We start from the raw sequence: 20,217 nt of genomic DNA on the forward strand, positions 1-20,217 counted from the left end.
TGGACTGATAGTTAGACCATGATCGTAGAACGTTGTCTCGGACATTGCCAGGCCAAAAAGCTTGCAAAACTCCTCCATCACGGGCTTAAAGGGTTCGTCTTTCTTGGCCTCGCGAAACCATCTCCGCCCATTGTCAGCCTTCACAGAAAGGTTAGTTCTATGCAATTCCACAAAGAAGTTCGTGATCTCTATACCTCAAACACAACCAAATCGCTTCCCTTTGCTAACATTGCAACCATCGCACAGATAATATTTAGGTCACAGTGATATTCTAAAGGATATAAATACTCGTAACAACCTTCTAGTTAGGTTTAGTGATAAACATAATTAATAATGACAAGCCTTTTAGACAGGAACCAATGCATCGACCTCATTAGATCCTCCACTACGCTTCCCGCGGCAAACGCCGCTTCATCGCTCGCCAGGCACCGTCTCCAAGCCGGAGAAGATTCCTTCCTTTGCAATGTGCTGCTCGAGGCGTACGGAAAGTGCGGCAGCCCCGGCGATGCCAGGAGAATCTTCGACGGCATCAAGCGCAAGAACGTCTTCTCGTGGGTGCTGCTCCTGCAAGCATATGCCCGGAATGGGCATCTGGAGGATGCGAAGCGCGTCTTTGATGCGATGCCCGAGCGGAATCTCGTCTCGTGGAACTGTATGCTGGTGACACTTGTGCAGAACGGGAATCTTGACCAGGCCCGGCGGGTTTTTGATGGCATGAAAGAGCGCAACCTGGTATCTTTCACCACGATGCTCATGGCGTATGCCCAAGCAGGGCATATTGAGCAGGCCAGGCGCGTCTTCTCTAAGATGCCCGACTGGGATCTCATTGCGTGTACGACGATGATATGGGCGTACGGAGAGGAAAGGGGATCTTTCCAGGCAAAGCGCGTGTTTGATTCCATGCCCGAGTGGGATCTCGCGTGCTACTGCGCGATGCTAACAGCATATGCTGAGAGCGGGCATCTGGAATATGCTACGAACCTCTTTCAGCGATTGCCGGAGTTTAACGTCGTAGCAGTGAACTCTCTCTTAGCCGTATTGGCACACAACTTGAAGATCGACGGCGCTAAGCGCGTGTTTGATTCCATGCAAGAGAGAATACTCGTCTCGTGGAACACTATACTCTTGGCATATTCCCAATCCGGGCATCTGGAGGAGGCCAAGCACGCGTTTGATTCCATGCCCGAGCGTGATATGGTATCGTGGAATCTCATTCTAGATGCGTACAGACACTACGGCCTACCGGAGAACGCCCGGGAGATCTTCGACCGTATGTATGAGCGAGACTTGGTGTCGTGGAACACGCTCATGGCGTGCCTGCTCGAGGCGGGGTGTTTGGCGGAGGCGATAGACGTATTCTACGCCATGGAGGAGCGGAACGACTGCTCGTTTAACACTCTCCTGGCGGCGTACGTCGGTAGCGGGCGTTTGGCGGAGGGGAAGCGGGCGTTTGGCGGTATGCCCGGCGTGGACATAGTGGCGTGGAATACCCTAATGGCGGGGTATGCCCGGAGCGGCGAGGGCGAGGTGGCGCTGGAGCTCTTCGCGGCGATGGCGATGGAGGAGGCGCCCAATGCGATCTCGTTCGTGCTGGCTCTGCGCGCGTCCAGCCACGGCGGCGATGTCTACCGCGGGTGGGCGCGATTTTGCTCCATGGTGGTGGATTTTGGCATCGATCCGAGCAAGCAGCACTACTGCTGCATGGTGGATCTTCTCGGGAGGGCGGGCTATGGCGGCAATGCGGAGGAGCTGGTGCGCAGCATGCCGTTTGTGCCGGACGCGCTGGACTGGACGTGCGTTCTCTCGTCGTGCAAGGGGCGGAGGGATCGCCGGAGAGGCGCGGTGGCGGTGGAGAATGTTCTTCGCTTGGATCCCAAGAACACGGCTGTCTACGTGCTGGCTTTGAATCACAGCGTACGCGATGGGTGACGGATCGAGGTCGAGAAAAGGTGAGTTCTTTCTTTATCTCTTTCTTTCAACTTTTTCGTTTTTTTCTGTCAGCATGGATGATTGCTGGTGGCATGCGAAGCTGTTGAGGTAGATCATTAAATCATTGATGATCCTTATGCTCCTCGTTGTTCTTATTATCTGGCTCGCAGCTCATCACTGTTCTTAGTTGGACAGGAATCTTGGAAAAGCTGTCTAAGACCGCGTTGCCGGCTACCATCGTTCTCTATATGTTTATAAGCTGGGATTGGTGTTGCTCGCAGAAACACGCAAATGGAGCTTGTGAGGAGCTTTGGAACACTGTTTTTGCTGCTGTGCGTCATTCTTTTCTTCCAACAGGCAGCCGGGAGAACGAGAAAGTTTGAGTTTAATGTGAGTATCTCTGGTTATCTTTGGAGAATGACGTTCCAGTCTTTTGTGTATGACAGGTCGCATATATGAGTGTTAACAAGTTATGCCGAGCTACGAGGATTGTTGCTGTCAATGGGCAGTTTCCCGGGCCTTCCATCCGCATCCAACAAGGCGATAAAGTGATAGTTCGAGTTCATAATATGATACGCAGCAACATCACTATTCACTGGTAACATACATTTGTTTTTATAAACATGAGCTAAGGTTTTCTTTTTTCTTCTTTTCTTTTTTTTTGGTGTTCTTGTGCGTAGGCATGGAGTTCAGCAGCGGCTTTCGTGTTGGCAAGACGGGCCTGCATTTATAACTCAGTGTCCCATCCAAGAGAGAAACTCGTTCACGTATCGATTTAGAGTCGATCAAGTCGGGACACTTTTCTGGCACGCTCATGCAGCTTGGCTTAGAGGCACAGTCCATGGTGCGTTTATCATCGAGCCTGTTACCAGAAGACCGCGGCCGTATCCATTTCCCCAGCCATTTAGAGACGAGACCATCATCCTTGGTAAGCAAAGCTCTCTAAACCTTTTGGTTTGATTTTGCGAGTCGCTTCTCCAGGAGATTGGTTTGTCAACGATCTCCTCGAAGAGGAGGAGCGAGCTATAGTTTCTGGCGGAGCACCGGACATGTCCAACGCTTTCATAATCAACGGGAAGCCTGGGCCTCTCTTTAACTGTTCGGCGACTTCTTATTCCAAGTCATTCACTCACGAGGAGAACACGCACAAGATCGGCTTCATACCAGGAGAAGCTTACCTCCTGAGAATCATCAATGCTGCACTAGAACAGGACCTCTTCTTCTCAATCGCAAATCACACCATGACCGTCGTCGAGATCGACGCATCCTACACAAAGCATCTCACAGTCACCGAGTTTCTCATCACCCCGGGGCAAACCGTATCAGTTCTAGTCAAGGCAAGCCAGCACGGTGGAAGTTACTACATGGCAGCCTCGCCTTGGAGATCCGGTGGTGCTCTCTTCCAGCCAACAGTAGCTCTTGGCATCATCGAGTACATTACTCCACACGGGAATTTTTCGCTCATGCCAGTTCTTCATAACCTGCCGAACCCGGACGACAAGGCCTTGGGACAAAAGTTCCAGAAGCTGCTGCGGAGCTTAAACTCGAAACAGTATCCAGAACAAGTTCCTCAGTTGGCAGATCGACGCCTGTTTCACGTCGTCAGCTTGAACGTAAAGCCGTGCTCTCCAGGCATCATTTGCTCGGGACCAGCAGGACTACGCCTATCAAGCTCTATCAACAACGTTTCTTTCGTCTCACCGAAGACTTCGTCCATTCTGGAAGCTTACTACAACAGGATTCCGGGTGTCTTCACGGCCGATTTTCCTGACAAGCCGCCGGTTCCATACGACTACGTTGGCAAGGCTTTCGATATCTCTGATCTCTTTTCGGAGACTGGAACGAGAGTGAGCGTCATTCCTTACGGTGCCAACGTCCAGCTCGTTCTCCAGACGACCATCAACCTTGCAAACGACAGCCATCCATTTCACCTCCACGGTTTTGACTTCTACATCGTTGGCGAGGGGCACGGCAACTTTGACGGTGCTCGAGACGAGCGCAAGTTCAACCTTGTGGATCCTCCACGCAGGAACACTGCGTTGATTCCAATCAAAGGCTGGATAGCTTTAAGATTCAAAGCTGACAATCCAGGTATGATACTTTCCATTCATTCGGCTTCTAACCTTATGAGTCTGCGACCAGGAACTTGGCTGTTCCATTGCCACCTAGACGGACATCTTACTTGGGGACTGGAGATGGCATTCATCGTTCTAAACGGTGAAGGCCCCAACCAAACTTTGCCTTCTCCGCCAAAACATCGACCAAAATGCTAGTTTATGCCGTAAGTTTTCACAGGCACGACTCAATGAGTTTCTGATCGGTGTTGTTGTTATCAGCTCAAGGATCATTGCCGACGATTCTTACCAGATAAATGCGTACACTATGTCTTGGACTCAGCATTCGTAACATCGGGTAAAAAATCCAAACAGGTGGAATTTCCTCCGTAGATTTCTCACGCCAGCCCAGGCTCCGAATCCAACACCGATTACAAGTATCCAGACAACAACACCGACGTTGATTGCATATATCCATATCCAGCTCGGCAGCCAGAAAGGAGGCCCCTCTTTGGACTCCTGCTCACAAGGTAACATTGAGAGCTTGAACTGCAAATGCTAAACTTGCCTTTCGCGCAGAAGTACTTCTGTGATAAACCATGAAAGCCACGCACGGGACAATGTAGATCGTAAAGCTCGTGAAGAAAGCAGCCGCCACTATATTGATAACGCCAATGAAGGGAATCATCAGCGCGACGAGCCAGACCAGTATCACGACTGGCAATCTCGCGGCGGATTTGAGCAAGTATCGTCCTGGCAACGAGTGTATCCCGCAAAACTTCTCCCACGTAAGATAGATCGGAAGCACCGAGAAGCCAAACTGGACGAACTGCAGCAAAGAGCACTATGGTCAGGCAAGCTTTCCAAGTTTATCTTCTTTCGCTCTTTGCAAAGGGTTCTTTCGTCTCGCCTGGTGGATGATCATGAGAATTATGGCTACGTCACGGTACTTGGACTTGTGGAACCTGGTGAGAGCGTATGAGTGGTGGAGCATCTCCTCTCCATACGTCCAGTAAACCGCGATGGCCGAAGGCAAAGTGAGAGTCCATATGTAGAGAACCGCGTAGAGATAAATCTCCTTAAATTTTTGTGGCTTCTTCATGGCATGGGTGAGCTCGCTAAGATGGTGAAGATAACCAGGTGATGTTATAGTAAAGAGATCCGACTTACATTGTCAATCCATGGCCTCCAAACGCGTATAAGATGTTGGAAGCTCCCAAGAAGTAGTCTAGAGAGGAGTGTGGAGCACTGTGTTTCACAGGGCCATCCTGTTTTGTACATGATCGTGTGAGATTTCTATAGACAAAAAGGTCATAAAATAAATACCTTTCCTTGGAAAATGGAAGCTAAAACCATGTACCAAGCAGTGTAAGTAGTCATTACAATACCAACAGAAGATAATACTCTGTAGTTTTGAGCTCTGGGGATCAAAATACTGGGTATAACGCAAGCTCCTAACACCAGAGTCCATGATCGCTTGTCTAGACGATCATTGAGGATATGGGCAAGGCTGTCCAAAATAAAATGCATAGAATTTTTATTTTTCTTTGATAAAAGGTGATATTACTTGGATGCTCCTATAAGTGTGATAGCACTTTGCAACACCTGAAGGCCAGTGTTAAATATCAAGCCAAGGTACTTCCAAAATGTACCAAGAAGGCCATCTAAAACTTCATACCACTGAGACAAAACCATGTAAGATTATCAAGATTCAATGATGTAGAAAGGACCTGAATTTCATGCTTGTCATTGTACAGAGCTTCTCTTTCAAATCTCTTCCTGTAGTTCATATACAGCCAAGTTGTCATGTAGCAAGCCCATGCCCCAAGGGTTCCATAGAGGAGCTGGAAAAGAATGCCAGAGACTAATCCCAGCTGAGCAAATGAATTGGGGAGTGTGAGAAGAACTTGCCCAACCTTTTAGAACCAGCCACATTCATGATCAAGATATGAGAAAATCCCAAGGAACTAAAGAGGCAAAAACCTGGTAAGATGTAGCATTGAACCAAGCATCAATGACAGAGCTCCCATTCAAGATTGTGCTTGCAATTCTAGTGAGCCTCCTGCTGTGCCCCCACATTGGAATTGGAAAGATCTGAAGAGAACAACAGTGGCTTTGCCCTGTAAGAGAATTCTCTCACCAACAAGCGCACTCATATCATTCCTAGTCAATAAACGCTGCCGAATCTCTCTGTCACAAAGACAAAGATTCTGTCTTGATTATACGGTTTTAGGCAAATCCAATCCCACTGCCTCAAAAAACTTCTTCCATTCAACGTACACTCCTTCCGTGAAGATGGCTATGAGCCGGCCGGGATCTCGCGTTTCCCTGTAACACCTCCTCTCGATCCCATGCTCGATCGTCTCCTCCTCCTGGAAGCAGCTGCGGTACACGCCATAGCTCACAATCTCCTCGCTCTCGACGAGGTAGGCGTTGTTGGGCACCATTGGAGTGATGCTCCACAGGAGAAACGCGAGCAAAACTCTCCCGACTCGCCCATTCCCATCGCGGAAGGGATGAACGAGCTCGAATTCCAGGAAGAACGTCACCGCCACCTCGAGAAGCTTGCCAACGTCAAAAGTGTCGTCGCCGCCGCGATCGATCGGGAAGATCTCTTCCAGCCTCGTGTTGGTCGCTCCTATCAGCCGCTGGAGCTTGGCGGAGATTTGATCCGGCTCCACAAACTGGTGGAACGATCCATCTTCCAGGCGCACAAACACGTCCTTCTGCCGGAACTGGCCGGCATCGCTCTCCCACCCCTCGCGGTTCTGGAACAAGACCTTGTGGATCCTCTTGATCCCGGAGATCGTGAGAGATGGCGGGTGGGAGCAGCATTCGCTCGCCTCACGCTCCACCATGCCATAGGCGTCGTGCAAGTTGAGGGTGACGATGGTGTCCAGCGATTGATCCACGGCGCCCTGGCCACTCCTGGCTGCGTCAATCACTGCCCCGGTCTGGGGGATGGAGTCGTAGCCCTCGCCATTGATCGTGTTCACCTGGTAGACGAAATCCACTAGCATCTGCTTGCGGCACAGCGCTGCCGCCATTTCCTGCACTGCGATCCGCGCGGATTGCCTGTGGGATTCGGCGATCAAGCTCTGGATCCCCCTTACCAGCGACGAGGTGCTGCATCGCTCACTTCTCCTCCATGCTGGATGCTCAATCGCCATGAGAAAAACCCTAAACTCTACAAAAAGGAGCTTATGGTATTTATTTTATAACCAGACTTTATCTACCGAAAATTGTCATGTTAATTTATATGTTTTTAAATTTTATTATCAAACATAAATAAGTGAATGGTACTTATAAACAAAACAATGTTATATATTCTAATAAAATCTTGCAGCTTAATTAGGAAACAGGATAAGATGTAATAAATCAACCATACTGAATTTAGGTTTTTTCGTCCGTCCCTTACTCGTTAGGTTTGGATCCTGGCAAGGTATGTATGATTTGGAATTTTCTTGTAAGGAACCTCTAATCTCTATTCATTAGTGACAATGTACAGAAGTATCAATCACAAAATAAATGTCAAGATGAAGAATTAACGAAGTGCCCGCGATGCAACTCCCTTGACACCAAATTTTGCTATAATAACAATAAAAAAGCTTCACAGCCACGGTATAGATGCAATTCGTGCAAGCGCAAATTCACCAAAGGTGGCAGAATTAGATTTGTACCACCCAAGAAACCAGAGAGGCAAAGGAATCCCAATCGTAGCAACACCACCAAATCCAGAAGCAAGAGTTCAAGATTCAAGCAATCCTCCACCAAGCCTTCATCCAAGAATACTGAAGTTGGGTTGAGCATCTCTGATGAATCTGATGAGGAGACTTATGAAGAATCCCTAGAGGAGGAAGACGATGGAGAGGAGGAAGAGAGCCATATCCAGAATCAAGCCAACAAGAGGACAATCAAGAAAGAGTATGCCTTGAGTTCCAATGAAAAGCATTATCAAGTGGTGAGGAAACCATTGATGGTCACAAGAAAATCTAGTTTTGGAGAACTTTTATGGTATAAGATTGCATTCACCAAGATTAAGAATGCCATTCTAGATGGATACAATGGCATTATTTATTAATTAATTAAAATCTAAGATTTTCTTAAAAAAAGAACACTCCAAATATCTGAGCTTCCTCTTGTTGTAAGAGATACCATTCCTGCATCCAAGATATTATTCAATTCGATATTATTCAATTCCAGTGGTTTCAGCAAGAAAATCCCTCATTAATCTGGTATTAGCGTTGTCCATTTTCTGTAACATACAACAAACACAAAATAACAAATAAAAAATAAAAAGATAAACATACTTGCAGAGACATCATCTTCATGTTTTCCCACTCAAAATCATTATTTGCATAGGCTGCTCTCACTTACAATATCACAACAGAGTTTTAACAACAACAATATCAACATTCACTTACCTCAAGAATTCTCAGTGCTAATAGGCCACTTCCATGAATCAATAAAGAAAAAAAAAGAAAAGACCTCTAGGAAACACTAGAGTAATCTCTTACCAAGTGCTTTGTGACGGCCAGACTCCCTCATCAATGCCGAGCAAAACTTATCTCCGTCCTTGAGTGGCACCTTGTCCAGGAACTTCATGAGATCATCGTACGCCTCCTTGTTGTAGTCCTGGAACACACAAAAGTTTCAGAGCACCACAAAGAAAAATTTTCCCAAGGGACGAAAGCTTTCAAAGTTACCTCTAGCTGCGAAGCAACGATCTTGACAGCAATGTAAGTGAAGAAGTTGTGGAGCGTGTCCGCAGCACGGCCCTCGGGAGTCCGCCCTCCGAATCCTGGCATCCTGCTATTCTCTCGAACTGAAACTTCCTACAAAGTACTCTCCTACAAAAGAAAAAATCGAAGAGAAACTACATCACTACCACTCTCACCTGGAACGAACATCTTGTGGCAATTGCAAGCCACACGCGCTCTCCCAGCCTTGCTGATCGCCTTGCTCGTCACGGCCTTTCCAATCCCACGTCCAAAAGCACCACCGCTAGCAGCAGCAGCAGCAGCGGCAGCGGCACAAGTAGCCATGGCCGAGAGACACAGATCTTTAGGTGAACCAGAGCTTTCTTAGTGTCGAAAAATCGTTAATAAGTTTCTGAAAGTAGCGAGTGAAGATCCTCTTCCTCCTCGAGAGTTTTCTTCCTCTTGTTCTTCCATCTAGAGCCAGCCCCGCGGGAGATAACCGTGGATCTCATACCCAGTCTTCCAGTGATCCAGCGCCACCACCCATCTCACCGCCAGGAAGCAAACTCCCATCCCGACCAGCAAGATCGCCCTGTGCGTTGTCTTGTTCTTGATCCTCACGAGAACATGAGTGATGAACGCCACCACCAGCCCCACGACCGTGTAGAGAAATCCCACCGCGAACCCCTCGGCCCCCAGCTGCATCCCAGATCCCTGGTAGAACGCGACGATCTTGGAGGGATCGTTCCGGTCGGGCATGAAGAGCGGCATCTTCCGGATGATGTTGTGCATGCCCCCGGCGACGCTGAAGAAGTAGACGAGGAGCGCTCCCACGCACCAGAGCTTGGAGTTGTGGAATGGTGTGTCCTTGCCTTCGATGAGGAGCTTCTTGAGCACGTATGGAGCGGCGACGATGGCCGCGGCGGCGACGAGCAGGAGCTGGTTCCTCGACACCAGCGGCGGCCGATCGATCGCCCCAACCTTGTGCCTGATCTTGCTCTCCACGTAGGCAGCCATCCCCTCCGCGGATCTCACCATGTCGTTGAGCTCCATCATGGACTCGGACGCGTTGAGCGGCCCCGAGCCCGGCGCGAGGAAGCGCGCGTGCGGCAGCGCATTCACGCCAAACATCGCGAAGCTGGCCTGCGCGCGCTGGAATTCCAGCGCGCAGAAGAAGATCTTGGACTCGCCGCTGCCGCCCGCGTTGTTCTTGATGTAGGATCTGGCCAGGAGGGAGAATTCGCCCCGCAGCTCGTCCAGCTTCAGGCCCGATCGCTCGCGGAGGTGGTGCGCGTCGAAGAAGACGAGCAGCGCGTAGGGCCGATTGGCCGACGCGGCCAAATGCCGGATCCCGGTATCGTCCAGCTCGATAATCCCATCTTTCGAACCTGCCTGGCGCCGCAGTAGATCCGAGACGCGATCGTCCTCGCCGATGGCGATGGCCAGGAAGAACAGCACCAGCGCCAGCGCGATCGCGCATCCCCGGCCCATCCTCGCTCGAGCTAGGGTTCTCGGCTAACCCCGCGGTTAGGGTTTAGTTTGGTTAGGCTTTAAAGGGTCGAGCGTTCGATTCCGGGGAGCGAGTTTTTTAAAGACTTTCCATCAGAATGGCGTCTTGGTCGTGGCTCTTGCGGCCGAGGCGAGAATGTCACGTCCAGTGATCCTGGAAGAAGATTTCTTGCCAAATGCGCTCAGAAGCTCGTCATCGTCGTCTCGGAGCAGTGGATCCTCGGGTCGCCTGGGACTGCAAAGAAGGAAAAAACTTAGAACTTCGGGGAGAAAAGAGAGAATATGAGTGGCACACCTTGGCACTTGCGTTGCGAAAGAGTCGTATGCTTCCAGCGGTTTGCCGACTCTGAGCAGCGGGATGGGATCCACGAAGGCTTCGTTGATCCTCGCCTCTAAATCCTTCTCTTCAATCCACGACGAGCTCGACACGCGCAAAGCTTCCAGCCTCTCATCCCTGGCCTTTTGGTGCTCCGCGACTTGCCTAGCGTGGCTCGCAGCTTTGATCCTCTTTTCCTTGTCCTGTAAAAATCCACCCAAGATCATCAATCCTCTATCTATCCTCAAACTTTCAATCCAAAAACAATCCATCCAAGATCATCAATCCTCCCTCCAAAAACCTCTATCCATCCTCACTCTTTCAATCCAAGATCCAAGAGAACATCCAAGAAGCACGAAAACAATCCATCCAAGATCATCAATCCTCCCAAAAACTGTATCCATCCTCAAACCACAGGAGAAAATCGAAGACACACGAAAGAACATCCAAGGAAGAAGAAGAGAGAACTCACGATTATAGCGCGCAAGGACTCTTTCCTCTCCTGCGCCTTGAGCCGCTTCTCCTCTTTCCTCTGCCACCGCAAAATACACTCTTGCTCGCGATGCTGCAAGGCCTTCTCTCTCTCCGCCACATCCGACCGCTCCTTGGCGATCCTCTTCTTCTCCACCTCCTTCTGGAATTCCTTGCGGATCTCCTTGACCTGCTTCTTATACTCCCCCTTGAGGAGATTCATCTTCCCGAGCACGGGCCCTTCGTATTTCTTACCCCCCCATCTGATCGCCCCTTCGCTGTAAGGGATCAGCGCAGCGCGCGTCACTGCCGCGGCATCGGGAGCGGCCGGAGGAGCTGCCGAGGTCGCCATGGCCCTGCATTGCTTCCAGGCGCCCGCCCATCGCCTCGCCATGGAAGAACCCTAAAACCCTCGAAAGCATATTCTCTTAATGAAACTTTCTTTGCTCTCTTTGGTTTCGCAAAGAACTTGATTATAGCGCAATAGAGTTTCATGCGCACAGACTTCCAAACCCCATATACTTACCGCGCTTGAGCTCTTGGATAGAATCCACTATTCCCACACCGCCTTCACACAAGAGAGAAGGAAACGAAGAACATAAATGGAATGAGAAGAGAATGGCGAAGTAAAGGATCTAAATACTTGCACTGACCAAGAGATATGACGCTCACGACGATGACGAACACGAGAGTGAATGTGATGACTGAAGTTCTTCCCAGGAGGTTGAGTAGCTTTTGGACAAGCTTCTGGCTTAAAAACGCGGAGACGATGCAAATCGCTCCAAAGTAGAGAGCTGGAGAAAGAAGAATCAACTTTGGAAAATCGATCGATCGAGAAAACATTACCATATGACACTTTGATACGGCCGAGGAAATAGAACTCCACCACGGACAGCGATGACGAGAACAGCATGGCCAAAGTCGCCGTGGCTGATGCTGTCTGTTCCAACAACGAAAGAAAGAAGTAAGAAATGGAGATCCTGGAAGAAAAAAATTGATATCGACCTGTGGAGGAACTCCAAACTCGAGCATGATCGGGCCTAGCGTTGCGCCACCTCCGACGCCAAGCAACCCGGCGATCGATCCGGCCAGGACGCCAAAAAACACGTAGCGAAAGACGTCCAGAGCTCGGCCCGCGGCTTTTAGAGAGGCGGAAGAACTCTCGCTTGACTCGTCGAGCAAACTTTCTCGTAGCTTGTAGGAGCTGTGTTCACGCATTCTCAATGCCTGAGTGACAGTCACCGCAAGCGTCACGGGAGCCTGGAAACAAAGAAAAAAGCGAAAGCGATAGAAGATCTTGCGCAAGAACGTTTCTCCTTTCGTTTTCTTACTTGTAAGATGTTATAGATCCAGAAGGCTGTGCTGCAATTTGCGGTGTATGCCTGATCCAAAACTTTGTGTAAGAAACTGTGAGAAAGCAAAAAACAAAATATGAAAGGATCGAAAGAGCACCTTTAAGACTTGTAATCCTGTGATCAAGCACCAAACCGCGAAGAGAAGAGACAGTTTTTTCCACTCCACAGTAGTCCACAAAGAATCCTTCCAGTGCAAAAGTCAAGATCGATGAGAGCACAAAAAAGATAAACAATTCTATGGTTCGGACCAAGGTGGTGAAATTCGCTGGCCCGGGTGTTAGAGATCCTTCCAAAATCAATCTCTTCTCGTTTGTCTCCTTCTTCCAGGTCTCGAGGCCTTTGGAAAAAGCTCTGGACGCCATAGCTGGAGAAACAAAAGAGAAAGAGCAGTTTGTACGTAGACAGACACGAAAAAGTTCCAGCACTCACCGAGAGAGACGACGATCAAGAGCAGCGTGATGAGCCAATTCGGAAATAGCACATTGAAAGTCACACCGACGCTAATCCCCAAGAGAAGCATTGGCTGGAACAGGAGAGCCAAGTCATAGTCGATGAGCGACGAGTTTGTTTGCGACGATCTCAGCCCGAGATTGTAAGCTACGGTGGAAGCACATTGTGCAAAGATCATACCTGGAGGACACACATCCACAAAAAAAGAGATCAGCAAATCAAGAAAGAAATTGTCTTGTTCTTGAAAATTCTCTTTTCCCTGGAGTCCCAGTCCAATCCATTCCAATCTAATCCAATCCAATCCAAGAACACACACAAAAAGAAGAAAAAACTCACATTTGGAGAGCGCCGGCGCGGTCTTTGCATCGAATCCACAGACGAGCATGAGCGTCGGCACGAAGATCCCCCCGCCGCCAACGCCGCCGACGCTCCCCAGCGACGCCCCGAGCACGGCCAGCAGCGTTGCCGCCGCCAGGCGCCATCCAAGCTCGAGCTCCACAACACCGCCCTAGATTGACAAGAAGGAAAAGAGAAGAGGTGATTTTCACGAGGATTATTCCATTTGAATTGCTCGGTGTCAATTGATACCAAGGTTGCGGCTGTGGAGATTTGTTCCATTTCCAGTGATCGGGACTTGTCGCGTAGCGAGCTTGCGATTGTCCACGCAGTTCTTCTCTCGCTCTTATATGTTAAGTTCTTTTGTCGCGGTGATGAGTTGTTTATTTGAGCCGCCACCTACGTAAGTGTGAGTGACGAGAGATCTCAAACTTTTACCTTTGATCTTCATCGTCGTCTATCATTTCACTTTCAAAGGCCTGGCGCACACACACGAGTTTACGTGCCTTATTGGACATCCTCAATAAATTTCTCGATCGACTTGAAATTTTTTTGAGTTCTTGCAGATTTCTAGCGAGTTTATCGCAAGCACAAAGCTCCAATTAAATTCTCACTTTTTCACAAACTCCACGAATTAGTGAAAGTTGAATGGTATAAAGATCTAGCAGCAAGTGGGCAAACGAGGAAAGATTGTTTATCTTTCCTCGTTTGCAAGCACACAACCTCTCGATATCCTTGCCCAAGTTTGCCAGAACCTCTGTGTGCTGCTGGCTCTGTCGCTGGAAATATGACAAATATTTATTTCTTTTGCTTTAGCAAAAAAACAAAAAAAAATGTTTAATATATTTTATTAAAATAGATATAACTTAGACATATAACATAAGTAGATCTATGAGTGTATGGAATATGGAAAAGGAATATAGAAATGTGCATATCAATTAGCTCAAAAACTTTAGTTTATATAGTGGTCCAGATTGAAATCAATTTGACGGCTACCAAAATCCCACTACATTAATATTAGTATATGACATCATAGCCGTACACTTGGCCTTCACATTATCCCCTCCTCTTGAAATAATGGAAGATCATCAGGGTTTTCTTGTACAAAGGCCGGGATCTGGAGAAACGTCAGGAGGAAGCATCAGTAGATCTGTAGGTGGTATTAACTGCTCTTGATCCTTTTGTATGAAGTGTTTCAATTGCTGCACATGTACAATCTCTAGAGGATTGACTTGCTAGACATCATACCGAACCTTATAAACTTGTGGTCCAACTTGCCGCAATACTTGATACGGTCTTTTCCATTGCACAAAGAACCCCTTAGATAAACCACTACCATTAGATGGGGAAAACAGACTAACACCAAATCATCCATTTTTTATTCTGCAGGTGGATGATGATGGGAGTTGTAGCGCCGTTGTTGTCCTACTTGTACATGGTCTAAGTGTTTGGTAGACTCTGCTCGGATAAGTGGAAGAATGTTTGTCAAATATTGATCCCACGACCTAGCATCGGCAGCTTATGGCAATTGTGAAAGTAAACCCATCTCCGTTGATAATATTGGATCATGACCATGGGCAATGAACTCCCTGGGCAATGAACAACATCAAAATCATATATCTGAAGTTTCAAAGCTCATCGAGCAATATGACCAACCAGGTTCTTCCACTTCAATAATGAAGTAACAATAGCATGGTCACCTTTAAGTAACATCTGAGAACAATGTAGATATGCATGAAGTTTTTCGAAACCCTAGACTACTGCTAAACACTCCTTCTCTATCATGGAGTAGTTCATCTCCATTTGTTGTAATGTATAGTTTATATACACAATGGAATGGCCCTGACCAAGCACACTCAACCTCTCTTGCATCAACACACCTCCAAGACCAATGTCAAAAGCATCCACATGCAAAATAAAAGGTCCAGTGTAGTCAGGATATGCCAAAACCGGAGGAGTTGTCAATAGCTCTTTAAGATCCATGAACACCCTCTCACAATCCGGAGACTAGGTGCAGTATCTCGGTCGTTTTGTGGATCATCTTTCTGATCGCACTGCACCGTTGCAAGCATTACTGAAGTCATCATCATTTTTCATGCCCAAGAAGCATTGCACATCATTCACACACTTCGGAGTAGGGAACTTTAGAACAACCACAAGTTTGTCAGGATCAACTTACAAACCCTCACAAGAAATATGGTACCCAAGATAAGTTGTGTCTTTGGACCTAAACACGCACTTCAACTGCTTCAGCTTTAAACCAACATTGCATAGCTGATCCAACACTTTACAAATATCACGAACGTGCTCCTCCCATGTCCCCTCCGAATAGATCAAGACATCATCAATGAAGTCAGCAATCACCTCCGGCATATCACAAAAAACGTCATCCATCATCTCTTGAAAAGTTGCTAGAGCATTGTTCAAACCAAATGGTATCACCAAGAACTTGTACAAACCAAATGGTGTACGAAAAGTAGCCTTAAGAATATCTTTTTCGGCCATCAGTACTTGCCAATACCCAGAAGCAAGATCTAGCTTGGTGAACCAATGACTTTGCCCCAGACGATCCAAGAGATTAACAGTGTAAGGAAGAGGGTACACATTTAGAATTATCACTTCGTTTAACAGATGATAATTGATGCAAAAATGAATACTCCCATTAAACTTCATCACAAAATGAGGTTCACATACCCAAGGACTTCGCGACTTTCGAATAACACCCTTCTCTAACATCTCCTTAATGTTTGCACGTAAAATCTTGATCTCCTTAGGTGACCGACGACAAACAGGAACCTTGACTGGACGAGCATCCCCAGTTGGAATTGGATGATGTGTGGCAATCTTGGCCCCAAACGATAGGTCAAATTCAAAGAGATTAGAATACTCTTTCATGAGCCGATCAACCATTTCAACACAAAGATCATCGAAGGGATCGGAAAAGGGAAGAGCTAAACAAGACAGAAACATAAGAGGAAATAATGGGAAAACAAAAGTAATGGAAGCAGAGGTAGAAATAGAGGGACGAAGAGGTACAAAAGTGAAATGAATGGATAAAACATAAGGAAATATGAGATAAAGGGGAGAAACCTCAAAATCACACTTGGCATGATTGCCCTGCAACCAATCCATACCAAGAGTAAGGTCAAAAGCTTGACTCGGCACCACTTGCAATGACTACAACTCAAGCTCAAGATCGCCCACACGCACAATTAGTTCTGCCTCATCCTGTGCATAGACATGTGTACGGCCATTGCCATAAAGAATGAAAACTAGTTCCGCCGCACGACGCAAGTGTAGATGGCAACGTGTGGCAACAGGTCGAGCAATAGAAGATAAACTCAAACCTATATTAACCAACATGGAGAGAATAATAGGAGACCTCTTGTTATAAAAACGAGCTTGGAAAGTAAATACTGGATGAACTGGTGCCGAGTGAACCCTTTGATGATACTCCCAAAAGAAAGATGAAAAGGTCACTAACTTATTCATACAAGGTCTCTCTGTTACTCACACGACTCCTCGTTTCGTGGATGTATCTCAGTGTCCAAACCATCCACTGTAGCAGCACCAAGGTCAACGAAACTATGTGAGGATTAATATGACTTTTCAACAACGTGATTGTTTGCAACAGTATTCAGTGGTTTTCTAGGCCTGAGAAATGGGAATTTTCATCGTGTAATACGTAAATAAATGAAATTACATATTTTTGAGGTTAACGGTTTATTGTTAATAGTTTTACTTTTGACATCTGACCAATTAATTTGTCAGAAGAGTTGCGTCTTTTTCTGCAAGGTTTTCGACATCCTTATTGCTCCAAAAAGTACTAGGACATTTCCTACGACAGGGAAAGGGGATTTCCATCCGCGAATAAGCAAGAAAACACAGCCATGCATGGAGAGTTTAGGCATTTGGAGCTCAACATCTTAGAGTTTTTGGACTTACAACAAGTAATCATTCACTCTAGTTCTCTAACCATAAACCCCAGATACAATCCTCTAAGCGGCCCAGGGATGGGACACACTACATTGGCAAAGTCCAACTCCCCTCCTACCAAGCAAGTGACTCTTTTTGAGAGTGACTGATCAGCTTGCCCAATTTTTTTGTAATTAGTCCCTAAAGGATATAAGGAATGTATATACATGTTTTTATTTTTGGTAAGTTGAGTGAATAGGCTTGTACATCTAATTACTCTCCATCTTCTGACCTCAAAAATAAGGCTAGAAAAAGTAACTTTGCCAATAACTTTGCATCTCCTTCAAGTTTTTCTCGGCATTGCTACCACTTCTAAGTATTACTAGCTAACCATTACTGCACGAAAGCCAAAAACCGTAGTTGGTACATAGTATTACTTCTGACCAAAACAACGCAGATTTTAGGTTGTAAGTCAATAGTTTTACTTTTGACGACTAACCACTAAATTTGTCAAAATAATTATGTCTTTTTCTGAAGGGTTTTCGACAACCTTATTGTTCAAAAATTTACTTGGCCGTTCTCTACGAGAGATATTTTATGTTATCTTTCTCATTGATTTCATCAACAATACCTCTGCTTGATCAAGTAAACCTGTTTCACCATACAACTTTCAAGTAATCTTTAATTTCACCTATTCATTAGAGCCATCATTCTATCACCATATAATGACTAGAGTATTCACTTTCTTGTTTTTCTTATTTATTTATTCTTTAGGGCTTAGGGTTTATCATTATATAGCATTAATATTATTCAAGTTTCTCATTATATATTTAATTATTTAGGGATGTCCTTTTATGGATGGTCTCAAGTAATCTAGTATGTTTAGAGTTATTTCATCAATCTATTTTGCTATAGTTTTGACAACATAACCATAGTTATACCTTAAGTAAATCTTTCATGTTTTAAGGTTTAGTAGATGTTTGTGTTACTGCTCAACATTGTTATAGCAATGTTTTTCTCTGAGGTTCCAAGCCATTACTACTTATTTTACTATATAAATAGATTATTTCTATAATGCAACTAACTATTCACATATACTGTAACGCTATAGTGAATTCTTTTTCTAGGCTACTACCTTTAGCTAGATCTTTGGCTACTGATATATTAGTTTAGAATCAATACATCCTACAGCATATATAAAGAACCCTAGAATTCAGGGTTTAAAGCTTATACCTTAAACCCAAGCCTAGGGTGGTGTATAAGTCTCAGTTATGTTTTCGGTCATTCGTAGTACTTCTAACGAAAGAACTTTAACCATGTGAGGAGTGATATGATTTTCTCGTGAAGTGTTTTCAACAACATGATTGTTTGAAATAGTATTCGGCGGTTTTCTAGGCCCGAGAAATGGGAATTTTCATTACACGGTAACTTTGATCTCGCGCTTGGAACGTTTGGCCAAATTCAGGAGCCAAACATTTTCTCTTGGACCATCTTGATTGCAGCATTTGCCAGGAATGGTCATTACTAGCATGTAGAATGCAAAACGAGGGAGTGAGGTTCAACACAGTGACAATCTCGAGTGTGTTGACAGCTTGCAGGGACATCAAACAGGCTCGAGAGCTGGAAAGGCTGGCGACAGTGGCTGGTTTTGGGGGCGAGGAGAGAATCCTTTGGAGCCTCATCCACTTGTATGGAGAGTGTGGGAGCGTGGACAATGCTCGAGAGGTTTTTGACGCCATGGAAGCTGCTGGAGACCTTGTCTCTTGCACGGCTTTGATGGGAGTGTATGCTCGAAACGGGCATGGCATGGAAGCTCTGCGACTGTTCGAGAAGATGAGCTTGGAAGGCGTCAAGCTCGACAAGATCAGCTTTGTGAGCATCATAAACGCATGCGCTTGTGCTAGAGACTTGCGGCGAGGTAAGCTCTGTCACGAGCTCTTGATGCAAACTGGTTTCGACACTGACTTGACTTTGCAGAACACTCTCCTGAGCATGTATGGGAAGTGTGGAATGCTCGAGGAGCTGCACGACATGTTCTGCATTATAGAAGCTCCAGACGCTGTCTCCTACAACTAGATCATCTTGGCTCTTGGTCACAACTCCCAGCCAAGGCAAGCTCTCTTTTTCTTTCAGTGCATGCTGCTTGACGGCAATCTACCGAGTCTAATCACATTCATCTCTGTCGCTCACGCTTGCGGGTGTATAGGCGACCCTAGGCCAGCTGTGGCTCTCTGTTCGCTGATTCGAGAGTGTAGCGGAGTCACGACCAGCAATTCGGTTTTGAGATCGGCTATAGTTGCGATGCATGGAAGATGTGGAGATGTGGAAGCAGCAAGGGAGGCTTATGAATCTTACGCAAAGGACGAGCTAAGCTACACATCAATGGTTGCTGCGTACGTTCAAAACCAGAAACTTTAGACGTCTTTTGTTGATAGCCAAAACCCTTGCCAATAACCTTATTCTAGCGGTGAGAGTTCGGTTTAGGGTGAGGGTATTGTTGGAAGGCGAGGGCGGCGGCGCTGGGGGAGCTAGAGATCGATCGATCCCAAGATCTAGCCTACATTCCAGGTGTCCAGATGGGTAAGATTCTCTGTCACATAGATTTTGTTTTGGTGAAAACGGATGCCTAGTGAGATTTTTAGTCTTTGGTCTGTCTCTTGGCTTTTGTTCATCAATGGGCTGCTTATCTGTGGCATCTACTTGAGCCGCCGATCAAGATCCTCAGTAGGAAGCTCAGGCGTGGTGTTTCCTCTTTCTTTTGTTTCTCACAAAAGGATTCTTTCTTTTCATTTCAGGCTGCTTATGGCTGCTTTTTCTCATAGATGCACACCCGTGAAGGGGTTTTTGGTTTTAGTTTTTACTTTGGTTTAAAATCCGGCTGCTCATCTTTGGCAATTTTTCAGTGATGTGCAGAGCCGCCTTGGCCAAGGAAGACATCGACGCATTTAGCGATGCATATGAATGGGAGTGTCTCGAGGATGGAGACGATAAGCCATATGTATGCAAGCTCGAGAACGTCCTTGCTCACCCCCTGGATGGAGTTTGCGATCAGTAGTTTTTCAATAAGGCAGCTCTGAATCAGCATAGGATCAGAATTCACAACCGTGAAATCGTAAGTTTTTTGTACATTTTTCTTTTCGAATATTGTTTTTTCCAGTGACAATGCAAAGTCAGGAAATGAA

The 20,217-nt window shown here is 46.5% G+C and overlaps 6 protein-coding genes across 13 annotated transcripts; 1 reads left to right on the plus strand and 5 right to left on the minus strand.

Moving 5' to 3' along the window:
* The first annotated feature begins 306 nt into the window (after positions 1-306).
* LOC9630362 (laccase-11) lies at positions 307-5,161 on the plus strand. Of its 5 annotated transcripts, none has more exons than XM_024663775.1 (7): positions 1,930-1,949; positions 2,002-2,319; positions 2,376-2,527; positions 2,610-2,857; positions 2,911-4,210; positions 4,266-4,513; positions 4,563-5,161. In XM_024663775.1, exons 2-5 carry the CDS (start codon positions 2,221-2,223, stop codon positions 4,200-4,202), a joined length of 1,791 nt encoding a protein of 596 aa, XP_024519543.1. In that variant the 5' UTR covers positions 1,930-1,949; positions 2,002-2,220; the 3' UTR covers positions 4,203-4,210; positions 4,266-4,513; positions 4,563-5,161. The 5 variants fall into 5 exon arrangements, with proteins under 5 accessions (XP_024519544.1, XP_024519543.1, XP_002989944.1 ...); XM_002989898.2 differs by having other exon boundaries at positions 2,911-4,020; positions 4,072-4,513; XM_024663772.1 differs by having other exon boundaries at positions 2,911-4,513.
* LOC9629870 (auxin transporter protein 1) lies at positions 4,236-6,149 on the minus strand. Of its 4 annotated transcripts, none has more exons than XM_024663778.1 (8): positions 5,967-6,149; positions 5,714-5,827; positions 5,551-5,663; positions 5,310-5,493; positions 5,154-5,251; positions 4,894-5,101; positions 4,552-4,812; positions 4,236-4,502 (listed from the first exon to the last, which is right to left on the minus strand). In XM_024663778.1, exons 1-8 carry the CDS (start codon positions 6,060-6,062, stop codon positions 4,323-4,325), a joined length of 1,254 nt encoding a protein of 417 aa, XP_024519546.1. In that variant the 5' UTR covers positions 6,063-6,149; the 3' UTR covers positions 4,236-4,322. The 4 variants fall into 4 exon arrangements, with proteins under 4 accessions (XP_024519546.1, XP_024519545.1, XP_024519547.1 ...); XM_024663777.1 differs by having other exon boundaries at positions 5,714-5,899; XM_024663779.1 differs by having other exon boundaries at positions 5,900-6,051.
* Positions 6,150-8,144: 1,995 nt separating this feature from the next.
* LOC9629871 (chaperonin-like RBCX protein 1, chloroplastic) lies at positions 8,145-9,055 on the minus strand. Its single transcript, XM_024663746.1, has 4 exons — positions 8,881-9,055; positions 8,690-8,784; positions 8,294-8,618; positions 8,145-8,238 (listed from the first exon to the last, which is right to left on the minus strand). Exons 1-3 carry the CDS (start codon positions 9,026-9,028, stop codon positions 8,484-8,486), a joined length of 378 nt encoding a protein of 125 aa, XP_024519514.1. The 5' UTR covers positions 9,029-9,055; the 3' UTR covers positions 8,145-8,238; positions 8,294-8,483.
* Positions 9,047-10,215, minus strand: LOC9646743 (probable dolichyl-diphosphooligosaccharide--protein glycosyltransferase subunit 3B). Its single transcript, XM_002989976.2, has one exon. The coding sequence runs from the start codon at positions 10,172-10,174 to the stop codon at positions 9,158-9,160; it is 1,017 nt and encodes a 338-aa protein (XP_002990022.1). The 5' UTR covers positions 10,175-10,215; the 3' UTR covers positions 9,047-9,157.
* An 11-nt stretch (positions 10,216-10,226) lies between these two features.
* On the minus strand, positions 10,227-11,383 carry LOC112342236 (intersectin-2-like). Its single transcript, XM_024663745.1, has 3 exons — positions 10,981-11,383; positions 10,488-10,711; positions 10,227-10,427 (listed from the first exon to the last, which is right to left on the minus strand). The coding sequence occupies exons 1-3, from the start codon at positions 11,371-11,373 to the stop codon at positions 10,286-10,288; spliced, it is 759 nt and encodes a 252-aa protein (XP_024519513.1). The 5' UTR covers positions 11,374-11,383; the 3' UTR covers positions 10,227-10,285.
* A 19-nt stretch (positions 11,384-11,402) lies between these two features.
* Positions 11,403-13,442, minus strand: LOC9646744 (sulfite exporter TauE/SafE family protein 3). Its single transcript, XM_002989977.2, has 10 exons — positions 13,373-13,442; positions 13,121-13,292; positions 12,764-12,964; positions 12,583-12,698; positions 12,432-12,518; positions 12,311-12,361; positions 11,985-12,239; positions 11,826-11,919; positions 11,633-11,773; positions 11,403-11,547 (listed from the first exon to the last, which is right to left on the minus strand). Exons 1-10 carry the CDS (start codon positions 13,400-13,402, stop codon positions 11,471-11,473), a joined length of 1,224 nt encoding a protein of 407 aa, XP_002990023.2. The 5' UTR covers positions 13,403-13,442; the 3' UTR covers positions 11,403-11,470.
* Positions 13,443-20,217: the final 6,775 nt, after the last annotated feature.

Source organism: Selaginella moellendorffii, unplaced genomic scaffold (assembly GCF_000143415.4).
Source record: "Selaginella moellendorffii unplaced genomic scaffold, v1.0 SELMOscaffold_102, whole genome shotgun sequence".
Classification (NCBI taxonomy): domain Eukaryota; kingdom Viridiplantae; phylum Streptophyta; class Lycopodiopsida; order Selaginellales; family Selaginellaceae; genus Selaginella; species Selaginella moellendorffii.